Below are 15,380 nucleotides of genomic sequence, written 5' to 3'. Positions count from 1 at the left end.
GATGTTGAGGTACTGGAATATGTTCAGAGAAGGGTGACAAAGCTGGGGAGAAGAACACAGCCCTGTGAGAAAAGGCTGAGGGAGCTGGGGGTGTGCAGCCTGCGGAAGAGGAGGCTCAGGGCAGAGCTCATTGCTGTCTACAGCTACCTGTGAAGGGAGGCTGTAGCCAGGTGGGGTTGGTCTCTTCTCCCAGGCAGCCAGCAAAAGAACAAGGGGACACAGTCTCAACTTGTGTCAGGGGAGGTCTAGGCTGGATGTTAGGAAGAAGTTGTTGCCAGAGAGAGTGATTGGCATTGGAATGGGCTGCCCAGGGAGGTGGTGGAGTCGCCATCCCTAGAGGTGTTTGAGAGGAGCCTGTATGAGGCACTTGGTGCCATGGTCACTAATTATTTGAACTGATCCATGTGAGATTGGCCTTGTTTCCTCACTGCAAAGGTTAACAAAGGAGAATTCAGAAGGCATAAGAAAGGTGACCAGTGTAATTATTTCTGCCTGACGTTAGCTGAAGCAGAAACACAAGGGAAACACTTAAGCAAATTCATAAACAAAAGGTGTGTGGGGGGGATATTTCCCCAGGAACAGATCCCACAGCCACCAGTTCCCAAGGCATCTGAGAATGAAGTGACAACTTTGATTCAGTTTTGACAGCTATGTGAGAATATATATTTAAGACAAAAAATGAGACTGACATTGACTTGTCAATGAAAAACATTGGGGCATGAATATCTGCAGCTCAGCAGGAACCCAGTTCTGTTCACATAGAATCAGTAGTTAAAAAGCTATATAAGGAATTAGCAAAGTGTGCAAATAACATTACTGAAATATAAACCAACTCCAGTATCAAGTCCTTATAATAATAATTATAATAAAATAGAAACTACTGGCTCCTCATACTATTTATTTATAAATCACTGTGCCATTCCCTGCAGGAAAGCAGCATCCCCTTGTGCTTCCTCAAATCAAAACAGATACAGAATAAGCAGAAGGAAGGGCCACACAATACTAAATGCACTTCATATCATACATAGAATCATAGAATCAGACGGGTTGGAAGAGACCTCCAAGATCATCCAGTCCAACCTAGCACCCAGCCCTACTCAGTCAACCAGACCATGGCACCAAGTGCCTCATTCAGGCTTTGCTTCAACACATCCAGGAATGGTGACTCCACCACCTCTCTGGGCAGCCCATTCCAATGCCAATCACTCTCTCTGCCAACAACTTCCTCCTAACATCCAGCCTACACCTCCCCTGGTACAACTTGAAACCGTGTCCCCTTGTTCTATTGCTGGTTGCAATAGAACAGGAAAACACAAAAATCAAAACCAAACAAGCCCAACAAGTGTAAAAAGAGTAAATATATTTAGTAGCCCTAAGTGCAACTCTTCTTTTACAACTACAGAGTGCACTGGAATTTTAACACTAATTTTAAAGCATATCAAGCACAGTTGAGAAGAAACTCTTTAGATCCAGGTATTCTTTACAGGTTCAGTAAATCAATCTTGCAGATATATGAGGAGTATGAGCTATGGGCCCCTGTCAAACAGAATACCTGACGAGATGGACAATTGATATTCTACACTAACTCCTTGATGTGTAATAATCTGTGACATAGGAGGTCACTAAATAGTCCTTCTGGCATTAAACTTTGCTAACCTATGAACATACAACAGCCACAGTAAGACAGTATTATGCATATGAATCCCTGCCAACAGACAGTATTTCAACTATAATCATCATTCTCATTTTAGTAAGCTTTTTACTCAGATAATTTTCTTCTTTGCATTTGACTTTGGGGTTTTGGGTTGGTTGGTTTTGATTCCTCATAGGATTTTTGGTCGGTTGGGTTTGGGTTTGTGGTGGTTTTGTTGGTTTGTTTCTCATTTTTTTTTTGTTTGTTTTGGTTTTCCTTTTTTGCCCCTAAATCTTTACTTTTCCAAAATCAGTGTCATTTACTACTGATAACACTTGGTAGGTGTTTTGCTCTGGTTTGGCACCAACTAATGGCACTGTATAATCATTAAACAATTCATTTGCATTTCTACTGTTTAGTAAAAATAAGAGACTCAGTAGTGTTTAATCTCAAGCCATGCAAAACATATCATGGAGTCTTGGTGCACATTATTAATTATATAAATTAATGATATATATAAATTATATATTATATACATATAAATTTTATTTATATATATATATAAATTATATAAAATTTATTGTTAGGCAGGAAATAAAAATGTAACAGAAATCTTAACCAGAAAACTTTGCAACAGAGAAACCTTCCGAACAGAGACAGGCTAAGCTGTCTATGATGCCTTTATTAGGCTGGTGCAGAACAACCAGATGATGTAGCAGATAACATCATAATGTCCTCTGCTGTCATTTTATATTTTGAGACAGTGACTTTCCTGAATTTCTTACTGTAGCATGAAGATGTATTTGACAGTGACACAAATGAGCTACCATCATAGGCAGCCTCACAGCCGGGCGAATTTATAAATCACTTCACCTTTCAAGCCTTCAAGCTGAGGACAATGATCTCAGAAAAGACATCAGAAATGGTTATTGTGACACCAGCTTCCACGTGGAGCCACTGCACAAAACACAGAGACTCTTTATCTCAAGGAAAGAGACTTCTCTAAATAAATAAATCAATCCAGCCCAGATGTGCATGACCACACTTGTGCTTGAGGCTCTGCAGCATGTAGTTTGACCACATGGAAGAGGTTTTTGTTCTGAATGAAGAAATGCTCATGAGAGGCTGTATGGCTGAGGTCAGCTCCTGGCTCAAGCAGAAGTCAGTGTGTTGGAAGAGACCTCCAAGATCATCCAGGCCAACCTAGCACCCAGCCCTAGCCAATAGAATAGTTTAGGTTGGGGGGGACCTCACAGATGATCTATTTCTATCCCTCACCATAGGAAGGGACACCTCCCACCAGAACAGGTTGCTCAAGGCCTCATTCAACCTGGGCATTGAACACCCCTAGGGAGGGAGCATCCACAACTCCCTGGGCAATCTGTTTCAGTGTTTCAGCACCCTCACTGTAAAGAACTTCTTCCTACTGGAGAGTCAGTAATAACCCAGAGCTCATGACAAAACTTAGTCACTACCATCACTTACTAAAAGCTTCCATTTTTCTAGTAAAGTTATTTTTGTCACCAAGGAATTACAGCAATACTGCTGAATTATTCCCATTCTCAGTCATTGTAGAAAATTGATCATATTGGAGATGTTTATTGGTGGATAATTATGTTAACTCAGTGGTTTCCTCAAACCAATTCAGGCAGTGTAGATAGCTGGGAGGTAAGAATCACAAAACATTCAGGTTGAAAATGACTCTCAGAATCACCAAGTCCAACTGACAATCCTACTCTACAGGGGTCATCCCTAAACCATTTCCCCAAGCATCACATCCAAATGACTTTTAAACACATCCAGGGTTGGTGACTCAACCACCTCCCTGGGGAGACCATTCCAATGCCTGACCACTCTTGACAGGAAATTTCCTAATGCCCAGTCACAGCTTGAGGCCACAGGAATATATTGTGTGCCCTTATAACATAATATGTCCTCCCAGCACCAATTACACCACCAGGATTTTATATTTTGGGAATGCCACTGATCCCTGTCATGCAGCTCTGGAGGTGAAAAGCCATTCAGCTATTTGTCATGCAACAAATGACTAAAAGGCATAAGAGACATACGAGGATAACAACTCTCATTTCAGTGAAGCATGAAAAATAAAAGCCAAACTGATTTTTAATATAACACAAGCAAAGGTGAAAAGCACCTTCCAGATAGCACTGCAGCAGTATGCCAAGCCTTGGAGGCTCTTTATTTATAAACTTTCATAGAATCATAGAATCAACCAGGTTGGAAGAGACCTCCAAGATCATCCAGTCCAACCTAGCACCCAGCCCTACTCAGTCAACCAGACCATGGCACCAAGTGCCTCATTCAGGCTTTGCTTCAACACATCCAGGAATGGTGACTCCACCACCTCCCTGGGAAGCCCATTCCAATGCCAATCACTCTCTCTGCCAACAACTTCCTCCTAACATCCAGCCTAGACCTCCCCCCGGCACAACTTGAGACTGTGTCCCCTTGTTCTGTTGCTGGCTGCCTGGGAGAAGAGACCAACCCCACCTGGCTACAGCCTCCCTTCAGTTAATTTCATCTTAACTTGAAGTAATGCTTAGCATTTTAAAACACTAAATAATCCTTTTACATTGAAAGCATACAACTTTACTGTCAGTTTTCCACGTACACTTTGCTGGTTAGATCTCCTTGTTCCCAACATTGCATAAGGAATTAGTTGTAGACAGCAACGAGCCTCCTCTTCTGCAGGCTGCACACCCCCAGCTCCCTCAGCCTCTCCTCATAGGGCTGTGCACCACCTTTGTCACCATCTTTCTCTGGAGGAATTGTTTGCCTTGTTTAATTATAAGAGGAAAGGAGGAAGCTTAGTGCCATAGTTTAGTTGACTGGATAGGAGTGGGGGGTGGGTTGGACTGGACAATCTCGGAGGTCTCTTCCAACCTGGTTGATTCTATGAAACCACACCTTCAAGTCAAAACAGTAACTGTGCAGAATAATGAAAAATGGCAACATTAACTGAAATAAGCAAAATCCAATCTCTTCCAAACCACTGCAGCTACGAGGAGTAAATGTCGGAGGAGCATTACAATATGGTTTTCTGTACTTAACAAACCCCCTCAGAGCGCCACCTAATAATATTGTGGCTGTTTGAGCTGATCCTCTCGCTCAGACATAGGGGAGAGATGAACATTCCAGAGATAGGCCACATAAATGGCAACAATAGATAAATTAATATAATTTCATTGGAGCATCAAGAACTTAATGTCTAGAAGCACAGTTTGTTCTGCCCCTTCTCCCGCTGGCTTCTGCTGCTGCAGCTTTGCCTATCTTCCCCAGCTGCCGTTTTGGCTACTGCTGCTTCTGCTGCTTCGCTGCTGCTTGACCCCTCCCCCATCTCCCTTAAGGTTATTGTATTGTTGTTTTTTTTTTCCTTCCTTCCTTCTCTAGTTATTATTTCTCTTTACATTGTTATACTATAAGAAAATACAATTTCATCTTTCCCTGACTTTCAAAAAAGGATGGGTTTTGTGTTGTGCTGAGTCGACTTCTCCTCGGGGGGCTGTGGATCGAGAAATTACTTGGACTTCACAAACCAGCTGAGAATCCACAATCAGAGGAGAGGCTGCAAGAGAATGTGACCCTACCTTCACCTGCGTACGCCAGGATGGAGCGGGCACGCATCTGCTTCCCTTCTGTGGTTTTGCCGGAGCAGGTGTGCGAGCAGGAGGACCAGGCAGACCACATGCTGAGCACACAGTCCTTTGGGCACGGAGCTTCGCAGGCGATGGGGATTGGGTAGATAGCATCTCTGCACAGCTGTCTGTCAACCTCTTCTCCTGGGAAAAAACAGAAAAGGCCAGGAGCAGTCTATCATTCGTTAAATTAACTTAAAATGAGCAATCCTGTCCAGATGGGCACACAAATAAATTAGATTCTGTTCTGCTGTATGAACAAGGTAAATAGATTTTTTTATTAAAATGACTTGTCTCCTCTGTCTTGCTTCTAGAAGAACATGCTTAAACCTGGCTTAATTTGATACTCTGCTGGAGTGAATGCCAGCCTGGGTGGTCTTGAGGCTTTTGTTTTGTTAATACATATTTGATGCCACAGAAAATCTTAATATGAATATCAGGGTATGTAATATACCTGTGGAAAACTGTGTGCATGGACATGCATTTAGAGGAACCACCTAGCCCTCATCCACATTTGTGGGAGAAGGGGAAAAATATCCTAACTTCCATCTTAGACAGTTTTCTACAACTACCTGAAGGGACATTGTAGCCAGGCAGGGGGTGGCCTCTTCTCCCAGGCAACCAGCAATAGAACAAGGGGACACAGTCTCAAGTTGTGCCAGGGGAGGTCTAGGCTGGATGTTAGGAGGAAGTTCTCCACAGAGAGAGTGATTGGCATTGGAATGGGCTGCCCAGGGAGGTGGTGGAGGCACCGTCCCTGGAGGTCTTCAAGAAAAGACTGGATGAGGCACTTGGTGCCATGGTCTGGTTGACTGGCTGGGGCTGGGTGCTAGGTTGGACTGGATGATCTTGGAGGTCTCTTCCAACCTGGTTGATTCTATGAAATGAAATATTTTCTAACCCATGATTCACAGAATTAACCAGGTTGGAAAAGACCTTTGAGAACACCAAGTCCAACTTCCTCCAAAGTTCACCCTTTCAGTTGCAGCTATGTATCAAAATAGGAAGAGAGATGCAGCAAGCTGAGGTAAGCATCTTGTTTGGTTTGAAAGACCTTCATGTTTTAGCAACCCAGTAACACATCACTCTTTGTGCCAGGGAAGTAAAAAAAGGTCTATGTATTTGTAATCTGTCATATCAGTGTATTTAATTTTGGTCCATGTATTTATAATCTGTCATGTCAGTGTGTTTAATTTCATCATCGTCATCATAATATGTATCTAATTATCCATGGTTTGTTTCATTATAATAGAAAGGTCCAGGGTGGTATAAATTGTTTAATGAAATCTAGCTAGTGTAGTAGCAGGGCTGGTTTTATTTTCAGTAAGGCAGCACTCTTGTCTGCATGGCATCATAATCAGAAAGTGGTTGGCTTTATAAAGTGACAAATGTTTTCCTGATCAAATCAGTTAATATCCACTCAGTGAGGAAGGAATGAACGGCCACATATTCAGAGGGCAGTAAGTCTCACTGCAACAAAAGCCTCAGAATAAATCTTCAGACTATAAAGATGATGGAAATAATGAGTATTTGGATTCTCTGTTTCAGAATTACAGCCTTCTTATCATCCAAAATTTAAAGAGTAATCACATGCTTACAAAATGTGTTTATAACAAAAAGAAACCAGGACCTAATCAAAAAAGAAACTCCACTTCCTTCATTTAAAGTTTAGAGTCTTAAAACTCCTCCAATTCGAAACTCTGATAAACTGAGTCCCTGAAAACTGGAGCACTTTACTCCTAGTGGCATACCATGAGTCCCAGAACAATTAATGACCAAATGCTTTATAAGAGAGGGAAAGATGAGGGCCACCCATGCAGTAATATATCCCTTTAACCAGTGTCAAATATTTTATGCATACAGAATCTTCAGGTACAACAGAGCAGCAAACATCAATCCGCCTCGGCTCGGCAAACCAAGGGGAAGTCATGCAGCTCATGCTTTTAAAACAGTCACAGTCATCTGAATTATAAAGACCTTTGAGATCAGTTCAGTCTCAATAACTGTATTTTTTCATATTAAAAATACAAATTTAAGCCCTGCCAAAGACTTCATAGATCTCCCACATCAAGTTCTGCTTCCCTCACTGGACTCAGTATTTGCATTAATTGCTCCTTCTCTTGTACCACAGGTCATCACACCCTGACACCAGTGCAGGAGGGATTCCTGCCTCCTTTCTCAGAACAAAAACATGTTTGGGTTGAAGGACAAGATGGAGGAGCAGACTGCAAACTTATTTTCCAAAGAATAAAATAAAAGCTAGAAAAGGAGTGAACTTTACTTTCAAACTGTTTCACCGCCAGCTAAGACTCAATGATGTGCTGAGAGGCTTTTATACATCGCAAGCTAAATTTGGGGCCACAATGAGAATTGTGTTCAATTAGTTTCAGTTTGAGTCTAAATTTCAAATGAAGAAATTAACTCTCTCTGCTTTTACAGAGAAAAAATAATATAGAAATGTGTATCTCCTCTACTAGCATTAAGTTTTTGTCAACTGTCCAGTTCTTATCTAGTGAATTGTAAAAATGCAGTTGGAAGGAATGTTTTATAATGGGTACTTCTGATCACCAGGGAGATGTTTTATTTAGACTAAATTGTTTCTGACATTTCACTAATGATTTTATGAACAACTTGACCTTTGTTGCCTTCCTCTTTAAAGTGCATAGTGTAGTCAACTACCAGGAACCGCTCAGCCATGAGCTGGGAACAATGCCAATGTAAAGACTAAAGCTACTTAGAAAAAGTCCCATTTGAAACAGTTTGTCATGTGTAGTCTAATATTTTGCTTGAACTTTATAGGCTTATAGTTATGTTGTACAAAATTCAAAGACAGAACTCCAAATACACAACTCAAAGGTCCCTGCCCTTAGATACTTTGAGCAACAGAAAGAAAAAAAGCAAAGACCAAGAAGATAAAGGCAGAATAAAACATTTCCACCAGGAAAATTCCTATTTATCAGTTGATCTGTTCATTAAAATCTGGAATCTTTCAATAGCCCATCTTAAAAAAAAACAATAAATTGGGGGCTAAATTCTCCAGATTACAATAAAGGAAATTATTGTAGATAGAAATGCCAGAAGGCAAAAGAGGATTTCTTTTCAAGGATTGAAAATGTCAAAAACTGTTTAAACCTTTGCTAGGTTTTGCAGATCTGTATCATCAGTAAAGAGTGCCAAAGCGACAGCCTTTCAAATCCACATCTCTTTCTTGAACTGGTATGCTGGATCCAGCTAGACAATCAGTCAGCAAAGCAAGTCACTGCTTTAAAACCTCCTTCTTGGCACGAAGACCTTCTAGTATATGTGCATGCAACAGAGCAACTACTGAACTACTGAATTGCTTTAAAACAACCAACCGATGAACCACAAAAATACCCTAAACCAACCAACCACCCCCAAACCCCTACTGAATAGGCAAATTTCTTCAGATTACAGAATCATAGAATCAACCAGGTTGGAAGAGACCTCCAAGATCATCCACTCCAACCTAGCACCCAGCCCTATCCAGTCAACTAAACCATGGCACTAAGTGCCTCATCCAGTCTTTTCCTGACCATCTCCAGGGACAGTGACTCAACCACCTCTCTGGGCAGCCCATTCCAATGGCAAATAGCACACAGGAGGAACTGGCTAACAACTCCTAAGTATTAAACTGTGTTCAGTTCAGTCACCATTCTTGTTTTATTACATTCACAAAGCAGATGTAGTATCCATCAATTTTTGGTTCAGGATACTAAAGGGTGTACTATACCACAGAGACCTATGATCTGTGTTTAACAGAGTTGAGTCATGTCATTCCTTTGTGTTTTTGTTTACTCATCTGTAAAATGTTTCTGATATTTAAGTTTCTTGCAAAATGCTTTAAGATGTTTCCAAGGGAAAGCATTCCCGGAGCTGGTATCACTGCAGAGACATGGCAAGGAAAGCCTTGTGCTTATTGTGCATCTTTTAGTATGATGCATGCTTCAGCGCACAGTAAAGAAGTGCTGTCAAATTCTGACCTGTAGTAAATGGAAAGGCAAGTACTTAACAGAGGGCAAAATCTTCTTAAAGCCTTAAAATGAACAGTAAAATCACTGCAAGACTCAATGAGCCATGGAGAACAACTGAGGGAAAAGAAGAACGGTGTAAAATAATAATGCTGCTGGAGTCCTATGCAATGAGGCAATGAACCTTATCTCAGTCCTGTACCTGGAAACTATAGTTATAGTCTCTGAGAGGCTGAACTATAACCTCCTATGAACTAAGCCAAAACCTGGCAATAAATTTACAACAAATGGGATCAAATCAAGACAGTTTTTGGCACATTAATATTGAAAATTATTTTTTACATTCCTATGTAATCATTAAAATCATAGAATAATAGAATCAACCAGGTTGGAAGAGACCTCCACGATCATCCAGTCCAACCTATCCCCCAGCCCTATCCAATCAACTGGACCATATCACACAGTGGTAAAACAAACCACGCAGTGACATCTTAACCTTCACAAAAGACTTAACAACAGCCACTGAGCCTCAGTGACAGAACTCAGACTCCAGTAGTCAAATATGTTCAAATTTGCAACTCCAAGAAACAACCAAATTAAAAAGGCTCAGTTATGCCAATACCTTCTTTATGTGGCTCCTGGTAGCCACATATGACTGTCTGCAAAAAGCACAGGCCACAGTAGGTCAGTCAAGTGTTTTTTAAACCTGAACATCTAAAATGAGAATGTAAAAAGTACCAAGTGATGGCAAAGACTGACAGTTCAAAGCAGTGAATGATCTGGAAGTACTGCTTATATACATTTGAGTATACACTGTGTTGTATGTAAGTGACCACACTGGTCATAGGCACCTACTTGAATATAGATAGGCATATTTCTCAGTTAATGCCCCTCTTACCAGTTATCTTGTCTCAGAGTGAAGCTGAAAAGGAAGCATGTAATAAGTCATCCCTTGGAAAACTGCTGGGCATTCAGAGGCCAGGTTAGATGAAGACCTGGTCTAGTGGAAGGTGTCTCTGCTCTAGGCAGAGGAGTTGGAATTAGATAACCTTTAAGGTCCCCTCCAACCTAAACTATTCTAGGAACCTATGAACTTCTGCCCTTTTGCATAATGAGGCACTTGTGATCTGTTTCCCTCAAACCTCCTTATCTTGCTTTGACTTTACCAGAACTGCTGATTGGAAATTCAGTCTCACATCGTGACTGACTTTTTGTTTGCAGTTCTGTTTGTTTTGCTGTTTGGCTGTGCTTTTTTCTTCCTTCTACAGAGGAACTCTCTGAGGAAAGCTGTCTTTCTCACAGCACATGTCTCTAATTAAAATGCATACACAACCGTGAAAGGCTGACCCAGATTTTTCAGCAGGGAGAACTTAGAAATTAATCTCTGAAAATCCAATCAAATATGCTACAGAAAACAAACCCCCTAATATTTACATGCAATTCACCACCTCCCACCTTGTGTAGCCCACCAGTCTCAAGTATTTGAAGGGGAAACAGCAGCGTGTGCAACAGGATCTAATGGGCAGGTTTTACCCTTGAATCAGTTCACTACTTGCATATAAGACTTACTTTGACAGACATTAGGAAAGTTTAAATGTTTTATTAATCCTAGCAGCCTTCATAGCATCTTGACAGTGTTTACTCATGTCTGCCCCAAAGATAAAGGCTGTCAACATAAGCTTTAATGTTGGTAGAGTGGCAGTGTCCTTGAAAACAGCAGCAATGCTGCGTTACTTGCGCTGTAACTTTGCTCTGTTCTAGTTCCTGAACGACCAGCTGTCCAAAAAATCTCTCAGAATGAGATTCACTGATAAATTTTCAACATTTTGTGTAATTTACTCTGCCCAGGTGAGACTACACCTGGAATACTGTGTCCAGTTTTGGGCATCCAGTGGAGAGCCACGAAGATGATTAGGGGACTTGATCATCTCCCCTAGGAAGAAAGACTGAGAGCCCTGGGGCTGTTTAGTCTGGAACAGACTGAGAGGAGATCTCATCAATATCTATAAATATCTGAGGGGTGGGTGTCAAGTGGGTGAGGCCAATCTCTTTCTGGTGGTCAGCAGCAATAAAACAAGGAGCAACAGCCACAAACTGGACTGTAGAAGGTTTCACACAACATGAGGAGAAACTTCTTTACAGTGAGGATGACAGAGCACTGGAACAGGCTGTCCAGAGAGGTTGTGGAGTCTCCTTCTCTGGAGACTTTCAAAACCCACCTGCATACATTCCTGTACAAACTACTCTAGGTGATCCTGCTCTGGCAAGGGGTTTGGACTTGATGATCTCTAAATGTCCTTTCCAACCCCTAGCATTCTACGATTCTACACTCTTTGCAAACATCATTGTCTCTGTAGGCATTGACCATAGCAAAGTTCTGTGACTCTGTAATTCTTAACCACACTAATTACTACACATAAAGCAACACTATCCTACAATTTTTAGCCTGAATATGTTCTGCTTCATTGATGCCAAAGTTTTTCACCCAACACAATGGCAAAAATGGAGTATTTCTCCTTTGTATTATTCTTACCAAGTGAAGTTTGTGCATTTATTTCTATTGCTTAGGTGCCTAGCTAGCAGCTCCAAGTGTTAAATCAGTTGCTAATTCCCTAATCATATGCCTTTCCCTCAATTGCTTTTGCTAAGTAGCATTTGCATGTAATTAAGTGCGTCTTAATTAGTTGATGGTTAATATTCGTGAAGTCATTTTCTTCTAAGAAGCCTAAGCAGAAACAGCACTGATTTCAGTGAAGACAAACACACTGGTTTCTCACATCTGCTCATTATGCCAAAGATGAAAGAAACTTGGTCTAATAGTTTAATGATATGAAAACATGGTAGGATTGGAAGCTGTTTCATTTGGTGGGTTGTGTGTGAAAAAGTACTGGTTTGGTCTCAGAGCAGAATTTCAAGTAGTATTACATAGTCTGTTCCTTACTAATAGAAACATGACCCTGATGACTTACTCAAAGTAAGTAATCTCATATGAATCTCATAAACATGGATGGCATTATTTGAAACCAAGGAACTACTTAGGACAAGTGTGCTAGTTTGAAGCTAGCTAGAATGTTTTGGTGAGAAGGACTAGATTACAGGCTGTGAAAGACAAACAAAGGTGATGTCTACTTCCCTCATAGGCTTGCTGAGATGTATAAGAACAAGAAATAAAAACAAAGAAAACCACTTTGTCTGCTGGGGAGCTCTGAAGTGCATCTCTCTTTAAACCTCACCCCTCTCTGATGTTTCTTTAATGCACTTTGCTTCCTAACCCCCGGCCCAACCTCCATTCTCACTTGGGACTAGGGTAAGGTTGAGAGGGGTGGGGGGAAGGTGAAGGGGCGGTTGAGAGCCCCTCCTGGGGATTCAGATCTCTGGGAGGGCTGTTGTGTTTCTGTGTTACCTTCTACCTTGTATATTTCTGTATATAACTGTATATACTGTAAATATGTCTTGTGCCCCAAGGAAGAATGGAGGTTCAGCCAGGGGGGTTAGGAAGCAAAGTGGATTAATCAGAGAGATGGAGGGTGAAGTTAGAGAGAAATGCATCTCCGAGCTCAGGCTGTGCTCAAACTCCCTTATCTATGTTTTTACTCTTGTTCTTATACACCTCAGCAAGCCTATGAGTGAAGTAGACACCACCCTTATTTCTCTTTCACAGCCTGTGATCTAATCCTTCTCACCAAAACATTCTAGCTAGCTTCAAACTAGCACAAGTCCTTACTTTGAAACAATGTCAGCAGTAAAGGGATAACTCTGAAACAAAAAATTAAGAACATTTTAAAGATGTATATATTCTTCTAAAATTGCTTCTGATGGGAAACATCTTTGGACGTTACTGGGTAAAAAATAACAAACTCACATCTTCAGATCCAATATTAATGCCTGCAGTAATCCCATTTCAATGTTTGGTAATGCAACAACATATGTTCCTCCATTGATATTAGAGTCATCTATCAGGATTACAGTCATGTAATACAGTCTAAATTTGACAGAGGCAAATAATAAAAGGGAAAGGAATAGACTAGTATTTCTTTATCCAAATAACATTCTTTTTGAGGCAAAACACAGTACCATCTGTCATATATGTAGGAAGGCCAGCTTAAATAACAGTATGAAAAAAACAATATTCCATAACTTTGTTAGCTTAGAAATATACAGAAACCTGAAGTATGAAAACAAAAAAACCCCAGCATTTTTTATTTATTTTTTCCATTGAATTGCAAATTTGTTATTTATTGCTTGAGCTCTACACTTGGTAAGAATGAGGAATGCAGAACAAATTTTTCTGCTGCCTTTGTCATCTTAACAAGCACTTTTTGGGGTATGTCTCTTATTCCTTTATCTCGCCTGTTATTTTCCAATATTATTTGCTACATTTACTCAGGCTGAAAAACCCAATCACATGCATTTCAGCCAGAAAATAAGGAAGAAGCTTCCAATTCTGCCTGCATTCATTTACTTAGCTTTGTAAGTGGTAGTGGCAATAGCACCCATGCTGTCAGTTCCCCCAGGCAGACAGCAATCACTTGGTTACCTGTGAAGCTCCCAGTTAAAAAAGCCCTTTAATTATATATATACACACACAGAGACATGCAGTCAGTTCTTGCAGCACACAGAAAGGTACACTGAGGGCTGCTGGCTGAGCTGCATCTCTCTAACCTCACTCTCCTTTTTGGACTAATCCACTTTGCTTCCCAATCCCCTGGCCAAACCTCCATTCTTCCTTGGGACTGGGGTTAGGTTAAGAAGGGCAGGGGGAAGGTAAAAGGGTGGTTGGGAGCCCCTCCTGAGCACTCAGGTTTCTGGGAGGGCTGTTGTGTTTCTGTATTACCTTTTACCTTTCTATTTCTGTCTATAATTGTATATACTGTAAATATCTGCTTGTATATTGTGCTAGCTGTAACTATAAGCTTCATTCATATTTCCAGAGCAGGCTGAGTGTAGTCTGGGTGATTTCTAAAGTGTGTGGGGGAGGGGAACACCCAAACCATCACAGCACCTTCCAACACTAATTGTGGCTTAAAAAATAACAGCCTTTTTATCTCTGACACAACACTCCAAGATATTGACTGCAAACTTTGTGTTATGCCTCAAAGACTAATGGAAAACTCTTTCCTGCAGATGATATCTCCTCTGAATTTTCACTACTTCTAACACTACTGAATATCCACCAGCATGAAAGAGGCTCTGAGCTATTAATGCAAGTATCACTTGAAAAGACTGACCTAAAAAGGAGCACAGTAGAATTCACCCAAATTAACTGAAATGGGACTTTGAAGGAGATTAGTTCAACTGTATTAATACTGTGTATGGTTATCCTTATTCAGAATGAAAGACAAATAGAATTAAGTCCACCTAATTCTGAATAAGAGGATTCACATCCATGTTTAATATAGTCAAACTAAAAACAGTTTTTTACAGCTAATTTTCATTGACTTTCCTAAGTGTCTCCATACAGACAAGACAAAGTAGACAACAACTGAAATGTGATATGCCTTTAGCTGAAAATCTTCTATGTGCTAACTCCATGCCATTGTAGTTGTGCAGCACAGGAACAGTAGCCCAATCTTTCTAACAAAACCCCCATTAGAGTACCTCCACATTGCCTAACAACAGGAGTAAGACTCTCTTACTGCTTGACAGGTAGCTGAAGCACTTTCATGGTTCATTTGCTAATGTAGTCTCACTGAGAATGATAAGGAACAGAGAATACAAGTGTATTGATCATAACCAAGCACAGTTGCCTTCTAATGTCAAATAAGCCAATCAAACATTATCCTGATATGAAAGAAAAAGTAAGTTTGATGACAGGCTTCGGTCCCATTGAGAACAAAATCAATATTAGTCATGGGACCAAGTGGGATCAATATGTCAGACCAATAGGCCATTTGAAGCAGAATGGGGAAGGGAGGAGAAAAGTGCTGACAGAGCTATAAGGAAACAAGACACAACGAGAATCTGAGGGGTGAGGTCACTTGAAAATTCAGACTGTGTTTCTAAAAACTTGAAAATTCAGACTGTGTTGGCAAAAGCCCTAAGTCACCTTAAAAAGCTACAGCTGATCCCAAGATGGGCTACACAGTCTTGTAAACCTTTTCC

General features: G+C 40.8%; 1 protein-coding gene across 1 annotated transcript in view; it reads right to left on the bottom strand.

Annotated features, from left to right (window-relative positions):
- Nucleotides 1–15,380, bottom strand: part of THSD7A (thrombospondin type 1 domain containing 7A) — a 278,576-nt gene that overhangs the window by 77,455 nt on the left and 185,741 nt on the right. Inside the window, exon 9 of the mRNA XM_064166895.1 lies at nt 5,242–5,433. Coding sequence (XP_064022965.1) covers nt 5,242–5,433 — 192 coding nt within the window. The remainder of the gene's footprint in view (nt 1–5,241; nt 5,434–15,380) is intronic.

The sequence above is a fragment of the Pogoniulus pusillus genome, chromosome 28 (assembly GCF_015220805.1).
Source record: "Pogoniulus pusillus isolate bPogPus1 chromosome 28, bPogPus1.pri, whole genome shotgun sequence".
Classification (NCBI taxonomy): domain Eukaryota; kingdom Metazoa; phylum Chordata; class Aves; order Piciformes; family Lybiidae; genus Pogoniulus; species Pogoniulus pusillus.
This window is presented reverse-complemented; position numbering and strand designations above follow the sequence as displayed.